We start from the raw sequence: 27,840 nt of genomic DNA, 5'->3' as shown, positions 1-27,840 counted from the left end.
CCGCTTAGGTGGAAAAACTGTTAATATAACGAATAGACACCGTAATCAAAGTCAGACACGAAAATCGGCAGTTAATCCAGTGCTAATTAGGCTCAGGAATGAAGCTGAAGCGTATTTAGTTATGCAAAACATATCTGACCTGAAGGTCTCTGGAATAAGAATTTGTACATAAGTTCCTTCAGCACTTAACACTTTATACACAAGATTCCTCACTAAAGCAAAAGAGATGAAGAAGTCTGGAATGATATTTGCTTCTTGGGTTAAAAATAAAGGAACCCCTGTGTAGCTTGAGATAAAAAAAAAAGTGGTTCGGTGATATGGGAGAGAGCTGATCAATAACTGAAATGGATAGTAGTAATCTGAGTTTAGATTTATATGATTTTGTGGAGTATTTTGTCATTTTGTGTTTAGTGCTCTAGTTGTTAAGTAATTTGATAATTTATGATTGTTTAAGGATTATTATTATATTATTTTCGAAGGCCCGTTCGCAAAAGTATCATAATGAGTATTATTTGGTTTTTTCTTACTTTGTTTTTTTTTTGTCATCAAAATGTTATATTTAAATTACTTACTTTGTGCCACACTATTTCTGATTTTCCCTGTATAAGGTTTTCATGTTATAAAGTTCTAGTTTTTTGTTAATTTCTGTTTCTTTCAGATGAAGTTCTGGTTACAATTGTGTCTCCTTTGACTCTCCGTATGGTTGGTAAGTCACTTTTTGTCAATAAGTATACCCAGCATCGAGATAATGGATAATAGAATTCGTAATTTTGAGGAGCTCCCCCTTGATTTAGGTAAAATATTTGAGAAATTATGCAATGATGATGATGTTTTTGATATGATGGTTCATTCTATCCCAAAAAATAAACATCTACTCCCCACCCAAATTTTAAATAAAGGCTCTAGTTTTAGAATTGAATTTTTAAACTGTCATAGGTTACTAAACATTTTTGATCGAACATCCCTCTTTATTTCTCATCATGATATTGATGTCTTCGGCTCTTGTGAGACATTTTTAAATGATTCTACAAAGACATTTATTAATAAACAGGATTACACTTTTCTTCATAAGAATCGGGTTAATAAAAACAGGGAAGGTTAGGTTTTTTTCATTAAGTCATCAATTCAGTCAGATCTGGTGAGCGAATTTGATCACCTATATCTTGAAATGGCGTTTGAATTTTTGGCAGTTAAAATAGATGTAAATGGTATGAAAATTTTGTGTTGTGTTTTTTACCGGCCTCCAAGTTCTCCTGCTTCAAAATTCATGGAACTTCTTGATGATTTTGTGCTTATTGCCTCGAAAAAGTATCCAAAAATAGTTTTCATGGGTGACTTTAATATTGATTTATATAATTCTAATAATTCAAGTGGTAATTTCCACGGAATATCTTCTGACGGGGCTGACTTGTTACCAGTTTGCTTTTCCAGTGGTCTCTTACCAGCTTATGGAGTCCCAACAAGAATAACAAAAGATTCTGCTTCCCTTTATTGATAATTTGTTTACGAATCTGGAACTAAAGTCTAGTGACGTGGTTATTGAATATTTTTCAGACCATTTGATGCGTGTGACCAACTTTCACTTGATTACAGAGTTTAATAGGCCTACTAAAAGAAAAATGAGGATGACTAATGGAAACCCCTTAAGTAAACTTAAAGTATTGCTTTCTTCAAGTGACTTTTCTTCTTGTTTAGAGTCTTCGGACCCTAAATATGCTGCTGAATGTTTTGTGAATCAGTTTAAACGTTGTTTCAATAATGCTTTCCCTCTCCGTCAAATATCAAGAAGAAATAGTATAAAGCCGATTAAGCCTTGGATATATCCTGGATTGCTGGTATCAATAAAAAATAAGAATCTGTTATATAAGGCATACTTAATGCATCCATCTGAAGTTAAATTAGCTAAATTTCGCAGACACAAAAACTATTTAACAACAATTTTAAGATCAGCAAAAAGTCATTACTTCGCCGAAGCATTTGTTGAAGCAGAAGAGTCCCCCAAGAAGACATGGGAAATAATTAATAAGTGCTTAGGAAAGCATAAGACCCATGATCTTCATGATGAATTAATAGCTGAAGATGGAACTAAACTGGCTACAGGGAACGTGGAAGTCATAAATGCATTAAATATACACTTTGCGAAAATTGGCGAGGAAACCGCGTCAACTGCTGGAAACAACCTGGCCCGTCATCTGGATAATGAAACTGGAGAGGACTTTCAATCATATCTACCCCCGTCTCTCAATTGCTCCATTTTTCTTACTCCTGAAACCCCAGATGAACTTTTACTTACAATAAACCTTTTTAAGAATGGATCTTCGCAAGGGACCGATGGGTAATTGACTAATCTGATTAAGTGCATAGCACCAAATATTGTAAACCCGCTTTCCCATGTGTTTAACCTCTGTTTTAAAACCGGAAGATTTCCTTCTTGTTTCAAGTCTGTAAGAATTATCTCTTTGTATAAGGGAGGAGACCCAAAGAACCCAACAAACTATCGGTGGATTTCGATCCTGTCTACATTTGGGAAGTTGCTTGAAAAGTGCTTACATAACCGTATATTCAGCTTTCTAATGAAATCTAAATTTTTTAGTCCGATGCAATTTGGGTTACGGAAGTCTCACTCTACTGAGCATGCTATTATGGCAATGATTCAGTTTGTTCATGACGCCCTCGACAAAGGTGATATTCCTGCTACAATTTTTATTGACATTAAAAAGGCATTTGATACGATTTCCCATAAAATATTGCATACTAAACTTGATAACTGCGGCATAAGAGGCCCAGTTAATGACTTGGTAATGTCATACCTAAAAAAACGAAATCAGTATGCAGACGGAGGCTATACTTCTTCCTCATCAGTATCTCAATCTCAGTCAGTCGGAGTCCCACAAGGCTCTATTTTGGGTCCACTCCTATTTCTTATCTATGTTAATGATATCAGTAATAGCATCAATGATATTGGCCTTAACATATTATTCGCCGGTGATACGGCTTGCAATGTCAGCAGCCCCGACTCTAGATCTTTGAAGCTTAAGTTGGAATCAGCACTGTCGAGGCTTATCTTATGGTTTTTGAGAAAAAAATTGACTATTAATTGTACTAAGACAAAATTCATCATCTTCTCTCGTACTGGGAAAACAGCACCGGAAATTATGATAATTAATATTCAAGGCCTACCCATTGAAATTGAAAGAGTTGATGATATTAAATATCTCGGGATAATACTGGATTCAAGTTTATCATTTAAAAGCCATGCAATTTATCTTCGAATGAAACTGGCAAGAAATATTGGTATGATGGATCATCTGAAATGTGTTCTGCCATTTTTTTCCCTGAAATCTCTTCATCATTCTCTAGTGCATTCATATATAAATTTCTGACTCATTATTTTTTTGAATACTTTTAAAACTCATATTCTTCCTCTTCAAAGGCAACGAAATAAAGCTGTACGTTTATTGAAAAATTGCCTTCCTAGCCCGTTTTCTTACGCTGGTAAATCGTCAACAAAAAGTATGTATCAAATTTTAAATATCCTTCCACTGGATCTTTTCTCTTCTTTCCATTCTGTTCTTTATATGATTAAACACGTTCAAGGTCTTTTGCCTGAGTATTTTTATTTGCATAATAATTTTTTTCAGGATGATAATCAGGTTTTGCATGCATATTGGACCCGTGGCAGTTCTGTTCTCCGTCAGACTTTAATAAGATCTGAAAGGTCCCGTTTTTCACCAAGGCATAGTATTATATATAATTGGAATAAATTTCATAGTTTTAAAGATTTGAATAATTCATTGGTTAATAATAAAATTAGATTAATGAATCATTTAATCAGTAATTATTAATTTGATTTATTTTCTGGGGTGGATGCTCCTCATTTCACTTTATTTATTTGGTTATTTTGATTTTTTGCGGATTTTGTTTGTTGTTACCGTACGAAGAGTTGAAGGACAATCTTATTATTCTAGTATCTGGAGATAGTGTTAGTTATTGATTGCTGAGTGCGTATAAACCCACAAACGAGTTCTTCTCACAGTGGGTATTTAATTTGATAGTTTTGTCATTTTTTTTTTATTGATTAAGAAAGAACTTGAAAAAGAACTTGGCGATAAACTTGGAAAAATTTAAAAAAAAATATAATCTCTCTATTTCTTTCAAAACCGAACAAAAAGTTGAACCTTTTTTTTCAACTCATGAAAGGATAAAACTGACCCTGTACTGGGTAGTGGTGTCTACAGAATCCCGTGTTTATGTGGGGAAATTTTACATTGGTAGGACCGATCAACAAATAGGTGAACGTTTGCATGAGCACAAAATTTCAATAGATAAGTCCCTGAGATAAGTCCCTTGGCTTCGCATACTTTCATAAATTCAACCCATCTAGCTCTTTTTGATAAAATGTCTTTAATAGCAACTGTAAAATGTGTACCACAAGCTTTTAAAGATACAATTGAGATAAAAAAAATACAGAAACAAAACTTAGGTAGACCAAAGAAATACTTAAGACACTTTATCGAGTTCAATTAGCGACATCTTAATTTTTAAGAATTCAGTCAATATTTTCATCCAGTACAACCTAAAAGAACCTATTTGGACATCAAATAATGAACTAATTTGTAGGCTAGCCAGAGCAATAGCAAAACAAAATGTTATTGCCGAACCATCTTGGTAGTTTTCTTTTTCTTTGATTCCAACTTGGTTTTTATTTATTTTTTGTTCTATCGTTGTCAAGCAAACTTCGAAAGGTTCGATTTTCATTGGTTTCTTTTTTTTTCTTTCTTTTTTGTTTAATACTGAGGACGACTAGGCGGAGGTCCTTGTAGAAATATTTTCTTATTTCTTCTTCTTCATGGTTCGCCACTGGCTGACAAAATCCTCGTTTTTTCACCTTTTTTTATTTTATTTTTCATTTTTTTATTTTCTTTCCTCTCTGAGTTTCATTTGTTACTTATTACTATCATCACTATTTATTATTATTATCTCTATATATTTATTACCATTTTCCAAAGGCTCATGTACCATCAAATCAGAATTTGAATCATTTTAGCACTGTCTTTAACTTATTTTTGCTAAATATGTCTTCATTCACCTCTATAGTGTTGAACATTTTCTATTCTTCTATCATTTCCTGCAACTTTAAACCAGAGCAGCAGGTTAGAGTAGCCTATACGAAACCTTGAAAAGTTTGACTGGCGGGTGGTGAGTACCACCCTAGATTTTGGAATATACTTTTTGCATCTTCATACGAACATTGAGGGATGGCATTGAGGGATGAAAAATTTCATCCCTCTACATTCTTGTGCATCCATCTTGTGCATCTTGTGCATCCTCCACTGTATAGTATACTTACTAATTTTAGTGTTAATATTTTATTTTTAGAGACTTCTTTGTATTGAAGTGCCTTAAGAAATAACTGTACTGGGAGCCGCACAAATTCTAGCCTTTGAAGGCCTTGTAGCACCCTCAGCTGTGTCAGAAGGAATAATTATTAGATTGTGATGATGGAGGCAAGAGTCCTTTCTGAGAGTTTTCTCATTAAAGAAGGTAATTTAGTAGTTATTATAGTGTACCATTAGTGACTTCCTCATTTTATTACCTTTAAATTTCTTGGGGAGGATAAGGAAGAGGGGTCATGGCCTGGGTCTTACACCCAAAATCTTGAAATTTGGGTATATGTTGGATTTAAACTACAATCAGAAGGATCATGCATTGAAGGGGGGCTCTAGTAACGAGTAACATTGGTATTACCTCCTCGTCCTCCCCTGGAGTCTTAAAATATAGATGTTCTAGACTATTCTTTCTGATTAGATGTGCCTATTAATGTGTGTCTGGTGCTGTTTTCTTAGTGTATTCTTTTGCCTCTGTCATGCTAAAAGCTTTGTATGTCTATTCTTGCTGTATGCTCTGAATGAAGGAGGCTAGAGATAGAACAGTCAAAAATTACTTATATATTATTAAATAATTTTAGTATAACTATTAGTATAAGAAATAAAAAATTATTCTCAGTATAGGAGATCTATACTTTTCTATACTTATAACTATATATAATTATATATTATATATAATTATAAATATTATATAATTATAATTATACATATATTATATATAACTATATAATTATAAGTATGTAACTACTTATAACTAGATCTATACTTATAACTATACTTTTTGTTTTCTTGATCTTGGTCATTCTTTTTCTATAAAACATGGCCTAGCCGTTTGAATCTTTCTTTTATTATGGCCCTAGAAAGTGGGATCAAATGATATTTTTCACACAGCCTATTGTTTGATAAACGTCAAACGGTCAGTCAAACGAGTAGGCCTACCTAAAATTCAACCTTTTTCTCATTATAGCAATGGGCCTACGCAACATCTTGTACAGGGGGGGGGGGCAGTAGATTCTGTGATAGAAGGGGGAGCTGGAGTTACACCGACAGTTCACAAAACCTCACATCACCAGCAAGTTCTATTGTACCTTTTGAAATCTTTATTCTGCAATAATCACCTATAATCAAAATCATAAATTAATTATCTTCAGCATTAATCTTTTTGGATTACTATACTCTTGTTATCATCTTGTAATGCTATAATATAATAAACCCAAGATCCAACTTCCAATTTCCAGAAAACATAAACACCATAAAAGCGATTTGACACAAATCACATTGCGGTTAGATAACAGCTTCTTGTTCTAAGTTGGGCGATATTAAATAACAAAATTAATGTATCTATATATCGGACTAAAAATAAATATTGAATATATACGTAAATACGTAAATATTGATATCCTAAAAGATATTTTGAAATTTCTGTTCATTTCCAGCTTTTTCAACCATCTACCAGTGAATTCTAACTACGAAAAATTCTCATTAATACCTAGTGTAAGTTTGAAGTTCTAGAGGAGGGGGGATGCCCCTCCTTCCCTATGTTCATGATCATAGCCCTAGAAAGCAGGATAGAACCGCATTTTTTGTAGACCTGACTGTTTGAAATACGGTCAGTCAGATGGGTACCTAACAGGACCCGTAGACAATTCCTCTGAAAAACACCTAATGAGTCCTTCTCCGTATTTTTAAGTAACCGAGTTCCAGAACTTGACCTTGAACTTGCAACTTGACCAGAACTTGACTACCAATTTTCTGGTATTGATTAGCAGGCTTACCTTCCTATCTTGTGTTTTAAATCGTTCTTTAAAACTGGGACTAACAGTCAAACTTTGGCGTATACAGCAATGTATTGAGGAGGGGGCAACCTTTTCATATACGGAATAATTTCTGTTCGTATTAAGTTTTAATGTTGCTCCTTACTTTCAGTTGAAACAACTTGTTTTTTATTTGATTTATGATCGTTTTTCAAATAATACCGGTAAATATGGCTAGCCTTCCATGAAAAATCCCCTCCCCTCTCTGGAAACTCCTCCTTGTAAAGCTCCTCCCTCATAAAACACACACACACCCGTAAAATTCCCTCCGGACAATTCCATCCTCGCTAAAAATCCCCCCCACCCTCCGTAAAATTTCTTGCACAAGATTACGACGGGACAATTCTCCTTAGTATACTTTGATTTGAAAGACTAAGTTCTAACCGTTTTTCCGATCCCTCCGAAAATCCTCCCTTCCGTGGAAATCATTTCTTGGGAATTCAAACCTGCAGAAAACTTCCCTCGGGCAATTCTTCGGCAACATCTCCGCATCCAAAAGTGAATAGGCAAAGACAAAGTAAGACAAATAAAAAGAATTCCATATAGGAATACTGCCAAATATCTCTTTTGGATTATTTCCCCAGGAAAGTTCACCCCCAGAAATTTCCCTCCACGCTGAAAATTATCCCCATGGAAACCCATCCCGAGCACAAAATCCTCCCTCCCCCCGAAAAATGTCTGCATACTTTCCAATAACAAATACTCGTAAATAATAGGACAATTCTATAACTTAAATACCTATCTCCTGGGGCTGGGAGGGGGGGGGGCTCATGTTATCTATAAAGGTATAATTTTGCACTTTTCACTATGCTAAACAAAATGGTTATCTAAACATTTTGATTGGACAGTTTTGAGGGAAAAGGTGATTGGGAGGGGGGCTGGTTGCCCTTCAATCTTTTTGGTCACTTAAAGAGGGCACTAGAACTTTTAATTATTGTTCAAATGAGCCCTCTCCTGATGTTCTAGGACCATTGGTTTGATACCCCTGGAATCACCCCTGGGGGAAAGAGAAAAAAAACAAATAAACACCCATACGTGATCTTTCTTCTGAAAAAAATATTTAAGTTCCACATTTTTGCAGATAGGAGCTTGAAAGCTCTGCAATAGGATTCTCTGATACGCTGTATCTGATAGTGTGATTTTCATTAAGATTCCTTTACATGTTGGAGATTTTTCCCCCTTCTTCGAAAATAAATCAAATTTTCTCAGGCGCATAGCCTTTATGGGTAACATTAAGTTTAATGAATCTTATATATTTGGAATCATCATAATAAGCCGATTCCTTTGATTTATGTATTGACATCAAAATTTCGCTTTTTAGAATTTTGGTTACTACTGAGCCGCGTCGCTCCTTACTTACAGTTCGTTACCACGAACTGTTTGATTTACTCCTAGTCCAAGTGATTAGGTCTTCTTAACATTAATATTCGAACCTATTCTTGCACCATAAACTTTCAAACCTCATAAAATTCATTCATTTTGCTTACATTTTTGCCTAGGGAATTCAAATCATTTGTGTAATCTAAGTCTAGGAGAGTTTTGCCTTCCCATTTGATTATATGTTCTCCCATAGCATTTGCTGTGTTCCTTAGATAAAGTCCATCAAAATATTCTATATAAACTTTTCTATATAAACTATATAAACGATTTCCTCCACATCAAGGTAACTTCTAACCTCACTTCATACCGTAACGGCAGAAGTATGATTTTTGTGACCTTGACCCCCCCCCCCCCTACTGTAGGACCAATCACTAGAGTCCGACAAATAAAAAAGAATTGTCCACAGCTAATGACTTATCCAGCCTCTAGTAGTAAGAGATATTGCAATCATTTGTCCCTTATTTTATTCGGTATTTTAATAACTTTACCTTGACAAATAATTAATATTTGATGCAGTTTATTTCAGGTATTTGCCTGTAAGTGCTTTCGAATGTAAAGATCTATTTGTATTTTTAATATTCTGGTAAATCAAACAGGTCGTGGTAATGAACTGTAAGTTAGAAACGACGCGGCTCAATAGTAACCGAAACTCTAAAAAACGCAATTTTGATACCAATAAATACATCAATAGAATCATATTTTTATGCTGATTGCAAATATATAAGTTTCATTAAGTTTTAGTCATACCCGTGAAAAGTTACGTACCTGAAAAAATTTGTCTTATTTTCGAAATAAGGGGAAAATGGTCCCTAAAAGTCATAGAACTTTAATGAAAATCACACCATCGGATTCAGCATATCTGAGAACACACTATAGAAGTTTCAAGCTCCTATCTGCAAAAATGTGGAATTTTGTATTTTTTGCTAGAAGGAAGATCATGGATGTGTTTTTTTTTTCAGGGGTGATTGTAAAGATCCAGTAGTCCTAGAATATCGTGAGAGGGCTTATTAGAACGGAAATTAAAAGCTCTAGTGCCCTTCTTAAGCGACCGAAAAAATGGAGGGCAACTTGGCTCTCTCCCACGCTCATTTTTTTCTCGAAGTCACCCAATCAAAATTTTGAAATAGCCATTTTGTTCAGCATAGTCGAAAATCTAATAAATGTGTCTTTGAGGATGACTTAATCCCCCATAGTTCTCGGGGGAAAGGCTATGAAGGGGGCGCCGGATTTCCCAGCATTATTTAAAAACCCATCAGAAATTAAATAAAAAAACAAGTTTTTTTTTCAACTGAAAGTAAGGAGCAATATTAAAACCTAAAACGAAAGGAAATTAATACGTATATGAGGGGATTCGCCCCGTATTCAATATCTGGCGCTTTACGCTAAAGTTTTTTAGTACTTTCAAAAGAGATACATTCATTATTTAACCGTCCTTTGTAATTCAAGGGTTCATGATTCGAGAAAAATTTGAAATTAAGCATACAGGGTGAATTATTAAAAATGTAGCAAACTTCTTAATAGACGCAATAAAAACAAACAAATATAGAAATTAGTTTCGCAAGTTAATTCGTAAGTTACGTCAGAACAAAATTTCGAGAAGCCATTTAGCCAAAAAAAGAAAAATTAATATTCAAATTTCCTTTTAATTATTCATGTACGGTGAGCCAAAATCAAAGCTGCATTAAGTCAAAAACGTTCAGAAATTAAATTGAAAAAAACAAGTTTTTTAACTGAAAGTAGGGAGCGACATTAAAACAGAAAACGAACAGAAATTATTCCGTATATGAAAGGGGCTGTCCCCTCCTCAACCCCTCGAACGTTACGCTAAAGTTTGACTCTGTCTCATAACTTTATTTTTTAAAACAATAAAAAACTTTAGCGCAAAGACCGAGGCATTGAGGAGGGGACAGCCCCTTTCATATACGGAATAATTTCTGTTCGTTTTGAAGTTTTAACGTCGCTCCTTACTCTCAGTTAAAAAAAAACTTTTTTTTTTTAAATTTAATTGTGTATAAACAACCACTATTTTAATCATGAAAACTGATTCTTGACATATATCAATTTTTTGACTAGTTTTAATTTATTGACCTTGAAGCAGCCCATGCTACTTTAATATTTTTGTGTTGCTATTTATTTGTTTTCTGTTTTTGATCCTTGTTTGGTTTCTTTTTTTGAGTCATGATATGCTCATGTTTGCTCCAGCTATAGTAGTAAATAAATATAGAATATGATTTATTGGCTAAAATAGCACAAAAGCTAGCATAAGCACGTCAAAATTACCATAACAAAACAAATTTTATGGGATAAACATAAAACAAAAAATTGAATCAAAAATAAAACAGATGTTAGGGGATAAAAATAAAAAAAAAGTAATATCAGTTATAAAAATGGGAAACAAAATAGAGGACAAAAGAGTTTTTGTACCTCATAGTCGACATCTGGGGATACAAGTCAATTTGGGTATTTGAAGCTCTGCGAGCATTGAGTCTTTTATTAGGAAGAGTTGGGGGTAAGGATGTGACGTCGTGATTCCAATGTAATAAGTTCAAGTCTAGCCAGACCTTCATCGTATGTAAATATATTCTATTTTTCGTACAGCTTGTTGTGTAACATACAGTCAGTCAAACGGGTAAGGTGCCTAAACTATCCTTAGACAATTCCTCTGGAAACTATTTAACAAATACGGCTGTTCCGCTTATACAGATGCATTACTAGAAGAATCTGTATCGCCATGTCTGTATACTATATCTAATTATCTATACTATATCTATATATCTGTACTAATCTATATCTCTGTGCAATCACCAAAGAGAGACAGATTGACTACATTCCTGTATATCGAGGTTCAAAAGTGTGCTTTACTTCCATTGGTTTATTTCTGTGTCACGCATAAAAGGATTGTCACACACAAAGTTTTTTTTTGTAATCATATTGTTCTTTATTTCTGAAGAGAAAAGGCCACGTCTTTTTAAAACTATATTAACTCATACTGAGCAACAAATGAATATAGACAAGGAAGTGCAATTCCTCGAAACCTGAGTGGTTTTTGTGTAGTAAACATTAAGTCAGTAAAGTGAGCAAACAATTTTTGAGTCCAAATATTTTGTACACGTGGTCTCTATGCTTTTATATGCAAAAAAAACTCGAAAAAAGGTTGCGAAGTGTCAGCTTGAATGTTTATACTTTTTTTATTGATTGTTTTTTATTGTATTTTTATTATTTTAGAAGCCAAAATCTCTCTGCTTTTAGGCAACGATCACTCTGCCCAAGGAACTACTTCTGTGAAGCAGGAAGTAGACTCAATTGACGAGCCAAGTGAAACAAGTTTACATGAAATGCATCATCATCAGAGCTTGACTTCTACCAAACCAGAAGTGCTCTCTTGTGACCAATCTGACGAAGATTTAACACAAAGCGGAGTGGAAAACGTACTACCCATTGTTATACTTACGGAATTTCCGGGTAGTGTTACGGATGGAATTAGTACTGAGACAAAAAGTCAAAAAAGGGTTTACAAATGTGAAATATGTCAAAAACTGTTCTCTCAAAAATCAAATTTGAATGTACATCAAAGAATTCATTCGAAAGAAAAACCTTATAGCTGTCAAGTATGTATGCAAAACTTCTCGGTAAAGAGTATTATGACTTCTCATATGAGAATTCATAATGGGGACAAACCATATATGTGCAAAATCTGCAATAGAAAGTTTTCTAAAAAGTTTTCACTAACAAACCACTTAAGAATTCATACTGGTGAAAAACCCTTCCAATGTGAGACATGTGGGAAAACCTTTTCTAGAAGGTCCAACTTTTCTGATCACCAAAGAACTCACATGGGTGAGAAGAAACACAAATGTGATATATGCCATAAGAGCTTTGCTAGGAAATCGAACCTATATGTACATCAAAGAAGTCACACTGGGGAGAAACGTTATGAATGTGATTTTTGCCAGAAGGCGTTTGCTGTAAAGTTTATTTTGACGAAACATCTTAAGATCCACAGTGGTGAGAAACCTTACAGGTGTCATATATGTAAGATGAGGTTTATTGAAAAAGGTGCATTAACTATTCATCTAAACACTCACGCTAGTGATTAAATGAAAAAAGGTTGAGAATGAATGAGCATAACAGTCTTCACATGAGCATAACAAGCTTCACAAAACTTCACATTAGCATAACAAGCTTCACAAAGTTTAACTTGAGAATAACAAGCTTCATATGGGCATTACAAGCTTCATAAAACTTCATATTAGCATAACAAGCTTCACAAAGTTTAACATGAGAATAACAAGCTTCACATGCGCATTACAAGCTTCACAAAACATCATATTAGCATAACAAGCTTCACAAAGTTTAACATGAGAATAACAAGCTTCACAAAACTTCATATTAGCATAACAAGCTTCACAAAGTTTAATATGAGAATAACAAGCTTCACATAAGCATTACAAGCTTCACAAAACTTCATATTAGCATAATAAGCTTCACAAAGTTTAACATGAGAATAACAAGCTTCACATGAGCATTACAAACTTCACAAAACTTTATATTGGCATAACAAGCTTCACAACGTTTAACATGAGAATAACAAGCTTCACATGAGCATTACAAGCTTCACAAAACTTCATATTGGCATAACAAGCTTCACAAGGTTTAACATGAGAATAACAAGCTTCACATGAGAATAACAAGCTTCACATGAGCATTACAAGCTTCACAAAACTTCATTTTAGTATAACAAGCTTCACAAAACATTAGGAATGCCACAATACTGATTAAAAGCTTTACACACACCTTCATCTCTCAGAATATCAAGAGAACTTGAAATACTACAAATAATGGTGAATTTAAATATACTTTTCTATTTTCTTATTTTACAAAAAAAAATCTAAGATACGAAAAAAAAATATTTTCCAAAATATAGAGGGTAGTTGGTCCCAACCCCCTCAATTGACACCCCTGTTTACAAAGTAAAAGAGAACTTGAAATACTACAAATAATGGTGAATTTAAATATAATTTTCTATTTTCTTATTTTATGGTTCAATTCTGAAATTTCTTTTTAATTTATTGCTAGGGTGCCAGGTAATGAAAATGTAGGAGGCAGGGAGATTGATTGATGTCTCGATTTTCAATAATTCACAAAAATAATACAGCAAGGAAATAAACATAGCCACTAATAGAAGGCCGAATGACCTGTGCACAGTGGCTCAATTAACAATCACATAATCAAGACACGTGCACAAAAAAAAAATCACATGCGTAATACTTACAAGGAACATGCTGTCATTCTGTATCAAGACTGAGGAGATATTTCTCTTTACTTTTTTAATGAAGATACAAAAAAAAATATTTTCCAAAATATAGAGGGTAGTTGGCCCCAACCCCCTCAATTGACACCCCTGTTTTCTAGTTCATTGATTAGTACATAAACATAAAATTTTAGTATATTCACTGATATTATTCAGGAAAAACATTTGAAAACAAAAATAGCGAACACTCTAAGTTTACATAGCCTATAAGGTGATCGTTTTTCCCCCTGGCTCCATCTTTGGTCTATTCATACCTGAAAATGGGGTTTTGTACGATTTTTCTTTTGGTTATTATACAACTTTTAAGATTTTTCGTTGCGTAAATTCACTCCTTTGTTGCCACACTGAATTGTAAAAGGAAACAAGCGGACACTTTTGTTGTTTACAAACAAGCCCAACCAACATCATGTTATCGTCGAACAATACAACAATCAATAGGATGGTACAATGGTCATGTGCAATTGGGCTATTGAACTAATATAGGCTAGCGTATGTACAAATTAAGCAATAATTGATATTATAGGAATCACAGGAAAATAAGGATTCTATTTATATGTCAATAGTCAACTGAAAAGATAAATATAAAAGAATAGGATAGACTAGTCGGTCTTTCGAAAAAGATCATTTTGTAGGTAAGTCAATTAACTAAATATTTGTGATGTTTAATCTTGAATAATTTTAATATTATCCATATTAATGCATAGCTTAGATTTATGGCAGTGTTTGCTTTTGTTTTAGCAATCAGGAAAGTTTCAGTTTCCAGAGCTCCATGGTGATATTTTTTTCGCTTATTTCTGCCGATTTTTGACACACGTTCCTTATTTTCAAACTTGACGCCTGCTAAGCGCATAACCACATAGAGAGGTCTTTTTCATCAAAATTGAGTTCTCGGTTTTTATTTTTTTTTATTTTTTAAGGTGTAAATGGTTGTGTAAATTTCTATTTAACCAAATTCAAAGAATCAGATTGTATTTTTAGTCTCCTTGTTATTTTCAAGAATTTAAGTTATATTTCGGTCAATATAAATAAATTAAGTCAGGAAATCCGATATATGCTATTGAATATAAAATTGTATACATTATTATTTGTATAAAGTTTGTTTTCTTTTTTTTCAAATTCACTGTTTTAATTAAAAGTTTTGTCTGTTATTATGTTTTAATTTCATTCTAGTTGTATATGGAAATGAATTTGTAGTCTGAGAAGCTAATTATTTATAGTTTTGAATATTATGAAATGTGTCACAATGAGCTAAATTGAAAAAGGAAGAATTTGAGAAGGACATACAAAAAACAGTAATTAATTATTGTACCTATTCTAGACTCCTGGCGCTAGTCAAGATTGAAGCTACACATAAACAACAATCCGTGCAAACATTTGACATGTAGGCTATAGAGTATAAAAATAACTCTAAATACACTACAAAGTAAAAAATAAAGTTCTGCTTCCCCAAAAATTGCAATTGTTGTAGGTTAAAAATAAGAGCATTTAGCGGTCAAGAGAAAGAAAGCCGTCTTTGAATAGTTACAAAATATGCCACTCTTTCATTATTAGTCGTAAAACGTTTCTAATTTTCTATGTAGCAGTAGAGAAAAAAGTAATCATTTAAATTTGTAGCATATTTGAAGATAAAAAGTTTTTAGAGAGTTTTATTTTACTTTTCTTAATCTTTTGTTAATCTTTTAGAACAGAAACCAAATCTTTTCTTCTTTTATGGTAACGTAGCTGATTCGCAATTTGTAACTTATATTGACAAAATACCGGTTGAAAAATCTCATTCCAAGACTGCGCCTACTTCAATTTCAAACAATTAGTAATAACTGCAAAAACTTTAATCCTAAAAATAAAAATCTGAATTTTGTTTAGTACATTTGGAAGTAAAATCGTTTTTTTTTAGAAAGTTTATATTTTACTTGGAAAATATATATCCCCATTACTGTTGTCTTCAATATCCAGCAAAACGGCATCTTTTTCATCTCTAAGACTTAAAAAAGTTAAACCACTATAGCTATATGCTTAATAGTCTGAACTGCTCGAAGTGCGCTAAGAATGCGCTAGTGTCTGAAATGTCGGTTATTTACTCTAAGGTAAATTTCATTTCTTGGAAGCCTTTTGAGGTGGCAAGTGATGCGACCACACCGGACCCAGAGCTAACAAGGCCAAATATGTTACGAATTACAATCACGTGAGTGATCTTGTGACTTCATTTGGGGCCTCACAGAAGAAGCCGTGGAATGTACGGCCCGGGATTCTAAATGTTGAGCCCCTATTTTATGGGGAGTGGGGACAGCGGTTGTAAAACTGTCAAACCCCACCTATGTTAGGGCCTTTTGGCCCTGATCATCGGGCGAATGTACTTTCTTTTTTTTTCTTCAGTTAATTTCATTTATTTAGGCCCTGCGCAGTGGCGGCTGCACAATGCCCCGCGTACCAGTAAGGCCACCTCTGGATCCAAAATAGAACAAATATACACCAGGTAGTAGCACCGATCGACAAACGACCTACTTAACCTTGGATTGATTAAATTTGCAAATTATAAAGATACATCGATTAGTAAACCTCACAAAATTATATACAGCATCAGTAGGTAGACTATCTTGATACAGCCAAACTAAATCAGTACGATAGGTAATGGTTTTCAAGCTTTTACAAGAGTAACGTATTCTTTTAGCCTATTATTATTAAGTGTATTTGTGGCGTAATTTGCTATGGGACTGGGATAATTGCCCCTCACATACCCCCCCTCCCCAGCTGAAATTTATTTTCTTCAAAAATCTTCTCAAAACTAATATAAGCCTGAATAATTCAAGTATCAACTTCGTAACGGACCAGTTTTCTTTAGTTTATATTTAGCTTTAAGTACTATTAAGTACTTTTGTAGTACTTTAAGTTAAGTTAGTTCAGTTTATTAATAAAAATAGAACTTTACAAAATGCATACATACACACATATATATATATATATACATATATATATATATATATATATATATATATATATATATATATTAGGCCCCGGCGCCGTGCCGATGAAGGAAGACCGGCGGCGGCGGGGCCAAAAATAGCGCGTCACGCCGCGCCGCCGGTAAGATCTCGGAGGCGCGCCGCCGGCGCAATCAATGTTGACCGCAAACATTAATGTTTTCATTAGTCTTTCTCAAATCACAGCTTAAATTTACACAGATTCGAGCCTATTCATGAGTTCAAAATTTCACAAGTCGCTGGCTGGAAACTGGTCTTCTTCGTTATTCATCAAGAGAAGTAGAAATCTGGTAAAAACGAAATGGCTGAGACGTTTCAGAATCCTTGCATAATACGAGTAGTTGAAGTATGTATTAGCTATGTATTCATAACATAAATAATTATAGTAGTTTTTTTTTCATCGAGCATTACTGCATACAAAGCTTCAAATACCGTATCATAAAATTCGTCAGTTATCTGGGTAAAAACTTTGAATATAACTTTGAACTTAGAAGCTTAATTTTTTTCATAATGCCCTTTGTTTATATCTGTTTTGTCACCTTTAAAACAGTTGAAATGGGCAACTTTGATATTGATTGTTTTTTGCTCTTTTGCATTCCTAAAAAGCCTTTTTGTATTAAAAACTGGTTTGTAATAAAAATTAAAAAAAAATGCATTTTAAAGTTTTTTTGGCTTCTTTATAGAATATGTCATGCATGCTTAGGCTGAACTGCTGCTTTTTTATTGGTTTTGGCTGCTCTTTTGGATATTATTCATTTTTTCTTTTGGGGATTCATTCCAAATTATTAACTCATAAATACCTAATATCAGTCAAATTATAAACTGCATCTAAAGGGAGTAAGTTTATCAAATTGAAAAATACATGATGAGTACTTCACATGTGAACATTTCAATTACAATGAAAAAAAACACTTAATGGTTTTTTCGGTATGAAGAAAAATGAAGTACCAGCTATTTTGTTAGGTAAAAAATGAAAAGCTTATCCGTTTTAAATGTAATTAAATGAAATAATATGCAGACTGAAGTAGCTCCAGGAAGATGTTGGGATTTTCATCCTAGTTCGTCACTTTTAATCCAAGCCAAATGTTAGGACACTTAGTATCAGTTATTGAGTTTAAGCTTTGATTTCCTAATGCTCACAAAAATTACCAAATTTAAGAAAATCGCAACAATAAGTCGCCTATGGTCAAAATACTCAAAGACTTCTCTTAGAGTCCCACCCAGGCTCAAAGCTTCTGCTATGGTCATTTCCATGGAAATCTCCAGAGTTTCTTTTTAAAATAGCTTTCAAGCGTAGTTAGGGGTATTTAGCCTTTTTTGCTTTTCTTCAAAGCTTTAAAAAAAAGTGTTATAATATTCAAAATGTTACGTTTGTTATATTTGTGCATATTTTTGGCAATCATTTGTGGGGTGATCGAATATTTTAAACCACTGTAGATACTTAAGAACGTTGAGACTGTCAAAGACTCCCCCTTGAACCTCACAAATTGAAAGCTTTTATTATGACCTGGCTTTTTAATGCAACTTGGGCACTGGACAAAGGGCGCCATTGTCACTCGAGCGTAGCGTTAGGTGGGGATGTCGATATCGCTTTCGTCACACCAATTTGTTTTAGTGTGAATCTGCCTGGTACTTATGAATGAATGTTTTCAAAGTAAACTCGTTTCATCAATAAGAAAAAAACGGGTTGGACGCATATGTCCCTTTCCCTTTGGACGACAAAACCATGCAAGTGCTGTATCAAGTATAACTCACGAAAATCTTGTTAATTTTTGTCAACTTTCAACTTTTTGGCATCCCTGCTTTCAATAAAAAAAAGAAAAAAATCAAGGTACTATCACTTAAATATAATAATTCCCTATGCCCTCTCCTCTGGATACCATCTTGATAGAATACCGTCTCTGCTTTAAATAAAAAAAAAAAATTAACTTTTTGGCACCCCTGCTTTCAAAAAAAAAATCGAGGTATTATCATTTAAATATGATAGCTCACTACCCCTCCCCCCCCTCGGGATACCACCTTGAATTGATGCCGTCTCTGCTTTAAATTAAAAAAAAATAACTTTTTGGGATCCCTGCTTTCAATAAAAAAAACGAGATATTATCATTTAAATGTAATGCCTCCCTACCCCCCCCCCCTGGATACCACCTTGATAGGATACCGTCTCATCTTTCATTAGAAAAATAGCTTACTTAATAATTAACTAGGTCACTATATGGTTCAAACAAACACGCAAAATAACGTTAAACAGCATTGTGTTCCTTGAAAAAAAAAATTGACGGTATGAGTAAAGGGGTACAAAGACAACAACAAAAATGTCGAAATTATTCAGATATACCTCATATTATTGGAAAACTGAGTCATAGATTCGCCGTGGCATTCAATAAAGATCCAAAGAATCTAATTAAAAGGCATTAAAAGTCCTAATGGAGGGCCCTGGGTCTATCAAAATATTTCGATGGTTTCCAAGGGAATTGAATATCATTTTCTTCTGTCTCCACTTTGGATGAAATAAATAATTATCTTTTTGGCATCCCTGCTTTCAATACAAAAAATAATGTGTTATCATTTAAAAATGATAGTCCCCTATCCCCCCTATAGGCAATAATTTACAATTTATTTATGAAGCATATTTTTGGGGTAACTTCCGGTTCAATCTTTAATTCCCCAACCTTGTACATAGCTTAGTCTATAGCTAAATTTTGTCTCAATAGAAGGTTTTTATTTTTTTTGGGGGGGGAGGGGGTAAAAATGTTTCAGGAAGCCTGATTTTCTATCAGGCGTTCAACAATTGAGTATTAAACATTAAGAAAATCTTATCTAAAAACAGCAAAAAAAAATCTGCAAATTTACAATTCAGCTGTAAAAACAATCTGTCGGCTGTCAATGTCAAAATCCAACTGAAGGCCGAAGCTATATCGTAGTGAATGCGTTCTATAATTCTATTAAACCTGAAAATAAGATTCTTGACTACGAATTATGTAAGAAATAGCAATTGGGAAACTGCATTCGAAATGGCTTAAACTTATTTCATAAAGATGATACTTTTTTTGTCAACATATGAAGAACTGTGTATATTGCAATATTTGCAATTGCATATTGGATCTGTCTGGTTTTTATGCAAAGTTACAAAAGAGACGAAAATTAATGAACACGAGAGTAGTGAAGAATTATGGTATGCAAAGTAATATTTGGCAGGGAAAGTCACTGGTGATAAATCGCTAGGGGTGGCACCGTGATTACGTGATTTTCGGGGAATCAAATTTTTTTGGGGGTGACGCATAGATTTTGGGGGAAATACCTGAAAATTCCTGAATAGTGCAAGTCCTGCTTGATTTCTAATCAGGCTAATCGAAATACTAAACCACACGAGAAGGAAAAGCTCCGACTTTGCCGTTGACACAACAAAGAATTGCCGCAAAATTAATGTGAAGTCGACCGAACGTCGCCGCCTCTGCCGGTGGCGGCGTTCGACCGGGCTTCTCGTCGGCGGTGTTCGGTCGATCCGCCGGCGCGGCGCCGGGGTCTATACATATATATATATATATATAATACATGAAGGTATGCAAGATAATATATAGTACCTTTGTGGTACCAAATGGCTCATTTTTCAGTTTTTAGAGTCATTCTCACTTGATTTGGGAAAGTTGACTCCACCTTTGCCCCCATCCCCAAGATTTTGAAGAAATTACGGCAATGAAGTGTATACTTCTTATTGGTAACAATAAGAAGTGCTCCATCTGTATATAGATTAATCAATGCTGGGGATAAGTGAATAAGCTAAAGGGGTCAGATAAATTGCCTACAAATTATTTTATGTACCGACAGACTAACGGTATCTCAAACACTAAGCTATACGAAAACTCTGGGTCAATTCTGCTTTCTTGGGCTATAACACTGTAGATAAATTTAACTAGTAGGTTCATAATCAAAATTATTTGTCTACTACAGTCTCGGCGCGTATAAAAGCTCCTCCTATTTTCTTTTGTTTGAGCATTATTAATTTCCATTGCATTATTAATAGTTGTTAGGTCAACTTTAGACAATGGTGCGACCTGTATTATTTATGAGTGCGAAAGCAGAAACAAAGGGGGTGAGTCGGCGAAGTGTTTCGCTTCTGTCCCATCTCACAGATATGAGTTGACTGAGTGGCCTATCCAGGATTTCTAAAAGGGGGGTTGGATTAAATTTTAGAAAATACGGAAATTTCTAATGCTAACTTCTAATCGACTATGCAACAGGGAAATAGCTGGAATTCCATAAATATTGGGAGAGAGATCCATGAAGTGGTGGGACTATTTGAACTTTGCCCAAAAGTGTTTTACCACAAAGGGGCAATCTAGTAGTTTTAGCAAGTTCGTACCCAGAGGGGGGGGGATTTGAATCCTCCCCCCTCCCGAAATGTTTGTCTGACTCGTAAAAACGTAACAAAAATGGATATAGACGAATTTTGTATGCGTTTTTTGATTTTTTTGTGTAAACCCCCCCGAAATTTTTTTTTTTAGTAAAACCCCCTCCGGAAAAAAATCCTGGGTACGGCCTTGAGTTTTAGCACAGATTATCTTTTAAGTTTCAAAATAATCTGTGGTTTTAAATAGTAATATTCCGCCACGAAGCGGCAAAACTTTTTTCTTCTCGGTAAGAAAAAATATTCCCTTGAATTTTTCCTCTTTTAATCTCCTTTTTGGGCCATGAAAATGCCCTTCGAAATTTGATAGAGCACCTTTTTTTTTTCTTCTAATAACTGATGGAATAGCCCTCATCTAAGAAAATACCAAACGTCTGTTAAAAACTTATTTCGTGAAATTCTTAGTGGGTTTTCAGAAAATTGAAGGACATCAAAACAACTGTATTTGTACTGTAAGAAGACTATAAAATAATACTTGTTGTTATTATTGTTGTAAATATTTTGCCACGAACTTGCAAATTACGTAAAACTTCTCATCAGAAAGCATTTTTTTTTTACTCATTAACTTAACACTCACGATTCTTTTTATTATCTTTCTAGTTTCGGGTTACGTACAAGTTTGGTATAAAACTTGAAATGTTTCAGAATTGTGTTAAGATTAATTAAAATTATTTAATCATTCTGGTTACCAATTTTATTGTCAGCTGCTAATCAACCGTTTTTTGTCCAGGGCATGTTTGGAGCCAGAGGGAGGAGGTATGGCACCAATTGCGTTGCTTGCATAAGTTGCAGTAGCTTAATTATTAAGCTTTAATATGACAGAGCAAAACACTTTTGCAGATGCAAAATTTCAGTCATGCACATTTCTAGGATTTTCTTTTTTTGGAGAAAGGGAGGGGTTGAGTTTTTTCTTTTGATTCTTTAAATTCAGTTCTTGTTTTAGCTGTCTTGGCATAATTACTTTCGCTTTCTAACAAAATTGTCCTAAGAAAAAGGAAGTGACTAAATTTGATTTAGCTGCGAGTCTGCATTCGTACTGACCACACAAGTCCACTTTGAGAAAATACTGATAAAGCTATGGAACTGAAATATCAATGGAAAGCGCCAAATTTTTTAATCAAATGTCATCACGTTATGGCATTGTTCAAATAAAATTTATTTTTACCTTGATTATCCTTATGCTACTTATTCTTTGTTTTCCTTTCCGTTCTTAAACCAATGTTATCTTTACCTTTTGCATTATTACAGTCATACCGATTATTTTCCTTTTTCTTTTTTATCTCTTCAACGTATTGCATTCTTCCTTATCCCCTAGACGCTCGATTCCTCTTATTTCTTTTCCTGTTCTCCAGGCTGTGAATATCCTTGCCACACGCGTGCCTACCCATGAAATAATCTAATGCCGCTTATGCTTCTCTTTGTTTATATGTTCTCCGGAGGAGCAGCATTGCGGTCCGGCTTTGTCTAATGGTCGAGATAGGGAAGGATCCCACTGTTTATATCTATCTACAGCAGGGTTGCTAACTTGCGCACTTTTCGTTTGAAATGCGCTCTTTTTTTACCTCAGAGGGGGCGCAGAAGAGGGGATACGCAATTTTTTTACTTGGGCTCATTTTGAACAAAAAACACTTTTTTTTCTTTATTTGCACTCTTTTTTAGACGTCGGCAGTTGGCAACCCTGATCTACAGTGGGCTATAATGAGAGAAAGGTTGAGATGGGTAGGACACGTTTTACGGATGAAGGATGCAAGATTGCCGAAGATCGTCCTTGTCGGTCAACCGTCCAGGGCTTAACAAAAGCAGGTCATCCCCAAAAGGGGGTAGGGGTTCTCGTAAAGAAAGATTTAAGAGAAATGGGAAATTCCTGGGAGTGGGTAAAGAGAGGGGCTTTAAATAGGTTAGGATGAAGGAGGAGCGTCCGTAACTATGTTGGACTCAGGCAGCTTGGTGCTGCAATGAGTTTGTAGTAAAATTAGTAGTAGTTATTCAACCATATGCCCCTAGGCACTATGGCTCCAACTTTGTCATATTTCTTCAGGTCATATAATGTCTAGTTGAATGCGCTCCTGTGGTATTAAAATATTATAGTATACCTCAAGCACAAAATTGTGGATAAAAACCAAAAAGTTTAATGAAAATTCCAAGTGACTTCAAGTTAACAAAAAGGCTAATGTCGGCGAGAGGAAATCGGGGCCCTATTTTATTCTTAAGGTGTTTCGGCGGTTCATATTTGTCAGCATCAATGATATATAAGACGTCAATAAGTCGTCCATTTTGTATCCTAACGACGTTTCACATAATAGTTTGGATCCACGTATTAGGTTGCCGATTGTCATATGGAAGTATGTATTCCCGGAGGACCAATTTGAAATACGTGTAAATGGATGGGTGACCAAAATCTCCTGAAATAAGAAAAAAAAGTATGAAAAAAGAAGGAATAAATTACAAAAATATTTTCTGCATATACGAATTCCCTCGTAACCACAGTAAAACAATGATTTTACTAAATTATTTTAATAAAAAATATATACATAATATCTCGATATATACATAAAATCGTATGTGTCTGTCTGTCTTGTATACATTGCTACACTGTCTATCCGATCGCCAAGAAACTATAAGAAGTTGTTGAATACACTTCTGCAAATATTTCAATTAGAAATCCCCCCCCGCCTATAAAAAGAGGCCCTCTGAACATTTTTAGCGCTGACTGTAATTAGAAACCCCTGAAAACAAACACTTGAAAGTTCTTTCCGATGACATTATTCACATTTTCTGGATATTAATTATCCAACAATGCCCGACGGGTTGGTTAACAATCCTCGTTTTTCAAATGTATTTAAATTTTTAAATACGATAGTTACTTTAAATGTGGGGAAATTTTCAAGGGGGAAGGGATTAGTTATTAGTCTATACTAAGATTAAAACCTTAACTTACCGACACGTAAGTTAGTAATCATAACTTAATTTTTCAAGTACTTTTAAATTAAAAGATACGATTGCTTACATGTGGGGGAAATTTCACAGGAAAGAATTTTCCACGGGGGTGGGGGAATTTCCAAAGAGATTTGACCTACGGGAGAGGTTTTCAGCTGGTAGGAATTTTTCAGGGGAGAACTGCCCGCGGGTGTAATTTTTCAAATACCTTTAGATCTAAATATACGATCGCTATTAATATTACGTGGGAGGAATTTTCCGCCACGGTGGAGAATTTTCAGGGGGGTTCCTTGAATTTCCTTTCTTTTGAGATGGCAAAAACGGTTGACGGGTAAGCTAGTGCTATTAGAAAGGGTAAAGTTACATTACTCTAAGATAATTCCCAATGGGGGAGGGGGGTGCCACACACCCAAGGTTGCGAACAGATTTTTTTATAGGGCTATTTTAGAAACGCTACAAGACACTTTCAAAAAATGGCGCATGTTTAAAGCAGTAGCTACGAAGAAAAATTGATTTTCGTTAAAAAAGGGGGCGGGGTTCCCTCAAGTCAACGCAGGAGTGTTTACATTAGTAGACAAAGTACACGTGGCAAAATAAAATAACTAAGATATGAAACTGAATAACAGTCAGAAATGATTAGAGCTTTTATTTAAGAAATAATTAATTGTTATTGAATAATTGGTTTTACATGTATTTCCATTTTCGTCTATTTTTCATTGCTTAGTCAGCCACGCTTTTTTTTATTAGAAATGCATCAGTGTGACCCTAGTGCTGAAGGAAATATCTTCTCTAAATAAGTCAGCCCTGCGGCAGGATTTATGCCTACAATAACTAAGGTTCTGAGTTTGAATCCTACACCTAACCTGACATCTATTTTTTATTTTAATACTTTGGTATCTAAAATCTATCGTTTTCTGTTACAACTTACCATTTCCATAATAAGAAGGAAGCTGTCACCCCCTTAGCAAACATACTGATAGACTAGTCCAAACGAAAAAAGGGCAGGGAACTAAAACAGTTTAGAATCTATGAAAAATTAAGAGAGAAAACGAGTTTAATTTAAATATAATTTAGTTAATTAATTTAAATTAATTATATAAATAATTTTAATATAATTAAATATAATATCAATATAATTAATTTGAATATAAAATAAATTTAAATAAAGCAGTGACAAAGAAAATTATTGCTATAACTTTAGCATAACCATAACTAAAACTATAACTTTACAGAAATGGAAAAGCAGTGTGGTCTAAGAAATTATTTACAGTTTAGAATCTGAGCCTAAGAATGCCCTTCCTAGCATTCAGGTACTCCCCCACAAACTGACCGGGCCCTGGTACTTGGATTGTAACCTTGTTATACTTTATGACCGTTGGTACTACTGTATATTACTGTACCAATATTACTATGTGCCAATGTACCAATATTACTATTACTATGTACCAATATTATATTACTGTACCAGTAATATAAACGGTTTAAATAACGCTCATTTCACATGGACTGTAGGGCTGTATCCAAGATTTGTTTGTTTTTTCTTTTTTTTGGGGGGGGGGGACAAAAGAATTTTTTTCGGGGGAAGGGTACAAAAAAACTTCAAAAACGTATAAAAAATTTGCTTTTATCCATTTTTGTTATATTTTTACGAGCAGGAAAAATATTTTGGGGTGGGTGGGGGGGGGGATTCAAACCCCCTATCCCCCCGGATGCGGCCTTGTGGACTGTATATATGTTTAGGGACAAATGTGCCACTGCACGGCATTATGGTCTCTAACTATAAAATAGTTGTGCACACTCCTACTTTACCTCAGTCTGTTCAAAACTTCATTCTTTACTCCCCGTAAAGCTCCACGTAAAGGTCAAACTTTTTTTGGGGAGAGGGATAAATTAAAAAAAAATTAATAGGTACAGCTTACTCATTGAATTCCCAAAGTGCGTATTTACATATAATTTTCAATATTTACCTTTGTCTGTGGATGAATCAGAGATACTCCGTGTTTATTGATTGCAATTAGTAGCAATTCAGGATAATTTGGGTCAGTTGTTTGTTTGACCTCGAAGAAGGCGGACCCAAATGTGGGCCAACGATATAAAATCTTCAAAAATTGTATCTTTGCCTCATCAGGGGACATCTCTAAAAATAATATAAGTAATTAATAATGTTATACTGTAAAAATAGAATAGTCAAATTACAAATTAGCCTAAGACTATGAATCTAAGAGAATTCTTGCTACTCCATTACTGTATTGTAAATACTACGCATCGAAAACAAGTTATTCATTTCGAAAACAACGTTTATAAAAAACATTATATCTCTTATTTTCCACTTTTTAGTTGTCTCTAAGACTAATCTACTCTAAGACAATATTGTCTTATCCAAGATTCAAACCTAAGTTAAAATGGCCACAGACGTGTGTTGCTACCGGTGCACTATCAAGTCTTTCAAGATAGTGTTTTTATACTTTTTGTGTACCCAGTCACCATATTTTGTTCTATTTTGAAAAGGAATATTTTTGAGCGGTGATTTTTGATGCTGTTTTTTTACTGTCATCAGAAGTACATAATACTGATAAAATTTGGAAGTGGTAAAAAATGGCTAACAAATTTAAAAAAATGTATTTAAAAAAAACAGAAAAGTAAAAATATAAAAATTGATGAGTTCAGGAAAATGACTTAATAAAAACGCATGTTTTATATTAAATAAACAGTTAATAAAAAATGTTAATCAAACGCGTGTTTAATTAATAAAAACGGTGGATTGTAAGCATCTTAAGCCAGCGTGTAAATTAAGATTCTACTAAAATGTATTGCATTTACGATGATTCTGGTAAAGGCCAATTCACAATGAGATCTTACTAATACCGATACTTAGCTACCGCTAATTTGAGCCAATCAGATTTTTCGTAGAATTGGCTGAAAATTTTTATGAAAATTCTGATTGGCTCAAATTAGCGCTAGCTCAATTTCAGTACTCGTAAAATCTTATTGTGAACGGGACTTTACCGAACATATCTTAAATGCAATACATCTTAGTATGTATAAATGCGGTGTCAATGTATTTCTCTGATGTATAGGTTGATCACCCATAGAACTGCTAATTATTCAAGGGCCAAAACTACAAAATAAACTCCTATGCCACAATTAACGGATTCATTAATTATTAAAAACAAAATAAACGCCACAATTAAGGGATTTATTAATTATTAAAAACAAAATAAACGCCACAATTAACGGATATATTAATTATTAAAAACTACTTGCGAGAAAGTCGGAAGACAGACCTTAAAAACGTGGCATATACCCTTTAGTGGGGATTCGAGAAAAATTGTCCCCCCAACATAAAATTTGAAACCAACTTACCCCCCCCCCCTGACGCAAAATTTTAGTCGCCTGATCCACAGCCTTGAGATAACACAGGGTAAACTTATCAAAACCATAATTCTCGAAATAATCATTTATGAAGAAACAAGATATATCACTCAAGAAAGCCCCTTAGATGAAGAATAATTATAATCAACGGGATAATAATTTTATTATTATAATAATATAATAGTTATTATTATCAACGGGAAGGTGAACCAGGAATCGACAGAATTAGGCCTTTAATCAAATTGAACGCGTA

General features: G+C 34.1%; 2 protein-coding genes across 6 annotated transcripts in view; one reads left to right on the top strand and one right to left on the bottom strand.

The window, feature by feature from the left end:
* Window positions 1–15,026, top strand: part of LOC148939157 (uncharacterized) — a 459,905-nt gene extending 444,879 nt beyond the window's left edge. For both annotated transcript variants that reach the window (XM_089106547.1, XM_089106546.1), the window contains exons 2-3: window positions 5,380–5,544; window positions 11,831–15,026. In XM_089106547.1, coding sequence (XP_088962673.1) covers window positions 5,499–5,544; window positions 11,831–12,678 — 894 coding nt within the window. In that variant the 5' untranslated portion in view covers window positions 5,380–5,498 and the 3' untranslated portion in view covers window positions 12,679–15,026. The remainder of the gene's footprint in view (window positions 1–5,379; window positions 5,545–11,830) is intronic.
* Window positions 15,027–23,384: 8,358 nt separating this feature from the next.
* Window positions 23,385–27,840, bottom strand: part of ck (unconventional myosin-VIIa ck) — a 251,992-nt gene continuing 247,536 nt past the window's right edge. For all 4 annotated transcript variants that reach the window (XM_089106554.1, XM_089106553.1, XM_089106552.1 and 1 more), the window contains 2 exons: window positions 26,183–26,352; window positions 23,385–23,680 (listed from right to left, as the gene is read on the bottom strand). In XM_089106554.1, the coding sequence (XP_088962680.1) occupies window positions 23,474–23,680; window positions 26,183–26,352 (377 nt within the window). In that variant the 3' untranslated portion in view covers window positions 23,385–23,473. The remainder of the gene's footprint in view (window positions 23,681–26,182; window positions 26,353–27,840) is intronic.

This window comes from Artemia sp. Qi Xiang Cuo, chromosome 21 (assembly GCF_049724085.1).
Source record: "Artemia sp. Qi Xiang Cuo chromosome 21, ASM4972408v1, whole genome shotgun sequence".
NCBI classification, from domain to species: domain Eukaryota; kingdom Metazoa; phylum Arthropoda; class Branchiopoda; order Anostraca; family Artemiidae; genus Artemia; species Artemia sp. Qi Xiang Cuo.
The sequence above is the reverse complement of the archived record's forward strand: the minus strand, read 5'-3'. Positions and strand labels throughout refer to the sequence as shown.